Here is a 1696-nt window from a genome sequence, read left to right on the forward strand (position 1 = left end):
TGTGTCACGGAGACAGGGCTATTTCCAGGCCAGGACTGGCGGGTGGGGGAGCAATACTGGGGCAGCAGGAGGTAAGGCCTAGGGAGGGGACTGGAGAGGGCAAAGGGCCCCTGGACTGACCTCAGCTGCTAATTCAGGAGGCCTGGAGGTGGCCCTGAGGGAGAATGGGGGTGGCCAGGCCTCCAGTTATCTAGACTGGGGGGCACCTGGCCCCAAGTGCAACTCTACTAGAGCCCTAGGAAGCATTCTCCAGGGGGCTCACAGCAGGGCTCTTAAAAGCTCACCACAGGTGTGGGAAGAGGCTCTGCTGAAGTCTCCCAACCTGCCAGGATGAAGGTGCCAAAGGGAGAGGCAGGTCAGCCTCTTACCACCCAAAGCCCACCCTGGGCTAGTGGGATCCAGAGGCTGGAGGCCTCTCCACCTCCACCCAGCACCGACACACCTTCCAAATCTGGTTACACTCAATGACTTTCTCCCTTCCACAGGCCATTCCCTCCTTCCTCAAGCCCAGACTGTTCATGGCAGCCAATCCCAGGCACAGGGTGTGGGTTGGGCAGGGCATTCAGAGGCAGGAGCCCCTTCTAGGCAAACTGAAGCAGGAGAAGGGCAGGCAAGGGTTAAATTGCCTGCCACTGTTCAGTGCCTTTTTAGGTTTTTCTGAGGATGGGCCCTGCCTGCACCATCCAGGCTGAACCCAGATGCTGAGCACAGCCTATGGAGAACCTTGGCAGTGCTGCATGGCCACCAGCTCTCCCTAGCCTCAGAACTGGGAGACCCAGGCTGAGGGTGTGTGGCTGGGACCTATCTTCAGTCCACTCCTTGTGTGTGTGTGTGTGTGGGTGGGGGGGTGCTAGGAAGCCATTTGCGTTGTTGGTGTGGGGTAGATACCCCCAGAATCAGTAATGTCTTCTTAAGCACACATGGGGACTGCCCAATAGAAGGAACATGGACAGCGAGTGACCCCAGGTTGGTGGAAGTATGGAGGGGAGGCTTTAGCTGCAGGGATCAGAAAGGGTAAGGTCTAGATTTCCTGGCCACCTAGGGAGTGTCCTTTGTCCACAGGGAAGTGTCAAAGTGCCAGGGTGGCTGCATCAATGGGGGAGAGGCAGGGCCCAGGGCCCCTCCGGCCAGGGGGCCCTCCCTCTCCCATCTCTTAGCTCCCCATGGGCCCACTGAGCACCTGTGTCCTCTGCTCCTAAGGGACAAGCCCCCCCCCGGCTGTGGCCATGCCCACACTGACCGATGGACACGAGTTTGATGTGCTCGCGCTCCAGGAACTCGAGGGCCACAGACACATTCTCCAGCTTCATCTGGCGGAAGTTGGGGCGCGGGTGGAACTTGCGGTACATGCGCTTCTGGCTGAGCACCTCGAGCAGGGCGATGAGCCGCAGCCCGTCGCTGAGGTCGCGCTGCAGGTCCGTCAGGCGCTTGCCCACGCACTTGAGGTGCTCGTTGCACCAGCGCGTGAACGTGTTCTGCTGAATCTTCTTCCACGGCGCGTCCTCAGCCAAGTCCTTCTCGGTGGACGGCATCTCGTCCGCCTCGTCGCCCAGGCCAAAGCCGGAGGCGTCCGGGTAGCCGCTGTTGTTCATCATGCTGTCGGGGGCGGGGGGTCGGGGCTGCACGGCCTGGGGGTTAGGGGTGCGGATGCTGTCGGGTCGCGCTGCTGCGCTGTGCTCCTCTCCAACTTCGGTGC

At 61.0% G+C, this 1696-nt stretch overlaps 1 protein-coding gene across 4 annotated transcripts in view; it reads right to left on the reverse strand.

Annotated features, from left to right (window-relative positions):
- Flnc (filamin C) overlaps window positions 1-1690 on the reverse strand; it is a 26078-nt gene extending 24388 nt beyond the window's left edge. For all 4 annotated transcript variants that reach the window (XM_010633461.3, XM_010633459.3, XM_010633462.3 and 1 more), the window contains exon 1: window positions 1241-1690. In XM_010633461.3, coding sequence (XP_010631763.1) covers window positions 1241-1595 — 355 coding nt within the window. In that variant the 5' untranslated portion in view covers window positions 1596-1690. The remainder of the gene's footprint in view (window positions 1-1240) is intronic.
- Between the last annotated feature and the right edge of the window lie 6 nt (window positions 1691-1696).

Source organism: Fukomys damarensis, unplaced genomic scaffold, assembly GCF_012274545.1.
Source record: "Fukomys damarensis isolate Sample0158 unplaced genomic scaffold, DMR_v1.0_HiC HiC_scaffold_4, whole genome shotgun sequence".
Taxonomy (NCBI): domain Eukaryota; kingdom Metazoa; phylum Chordata; class Mammalia; order Rodentia; family Bathyergidae; genus Fukomys; species Fukomys damarensis.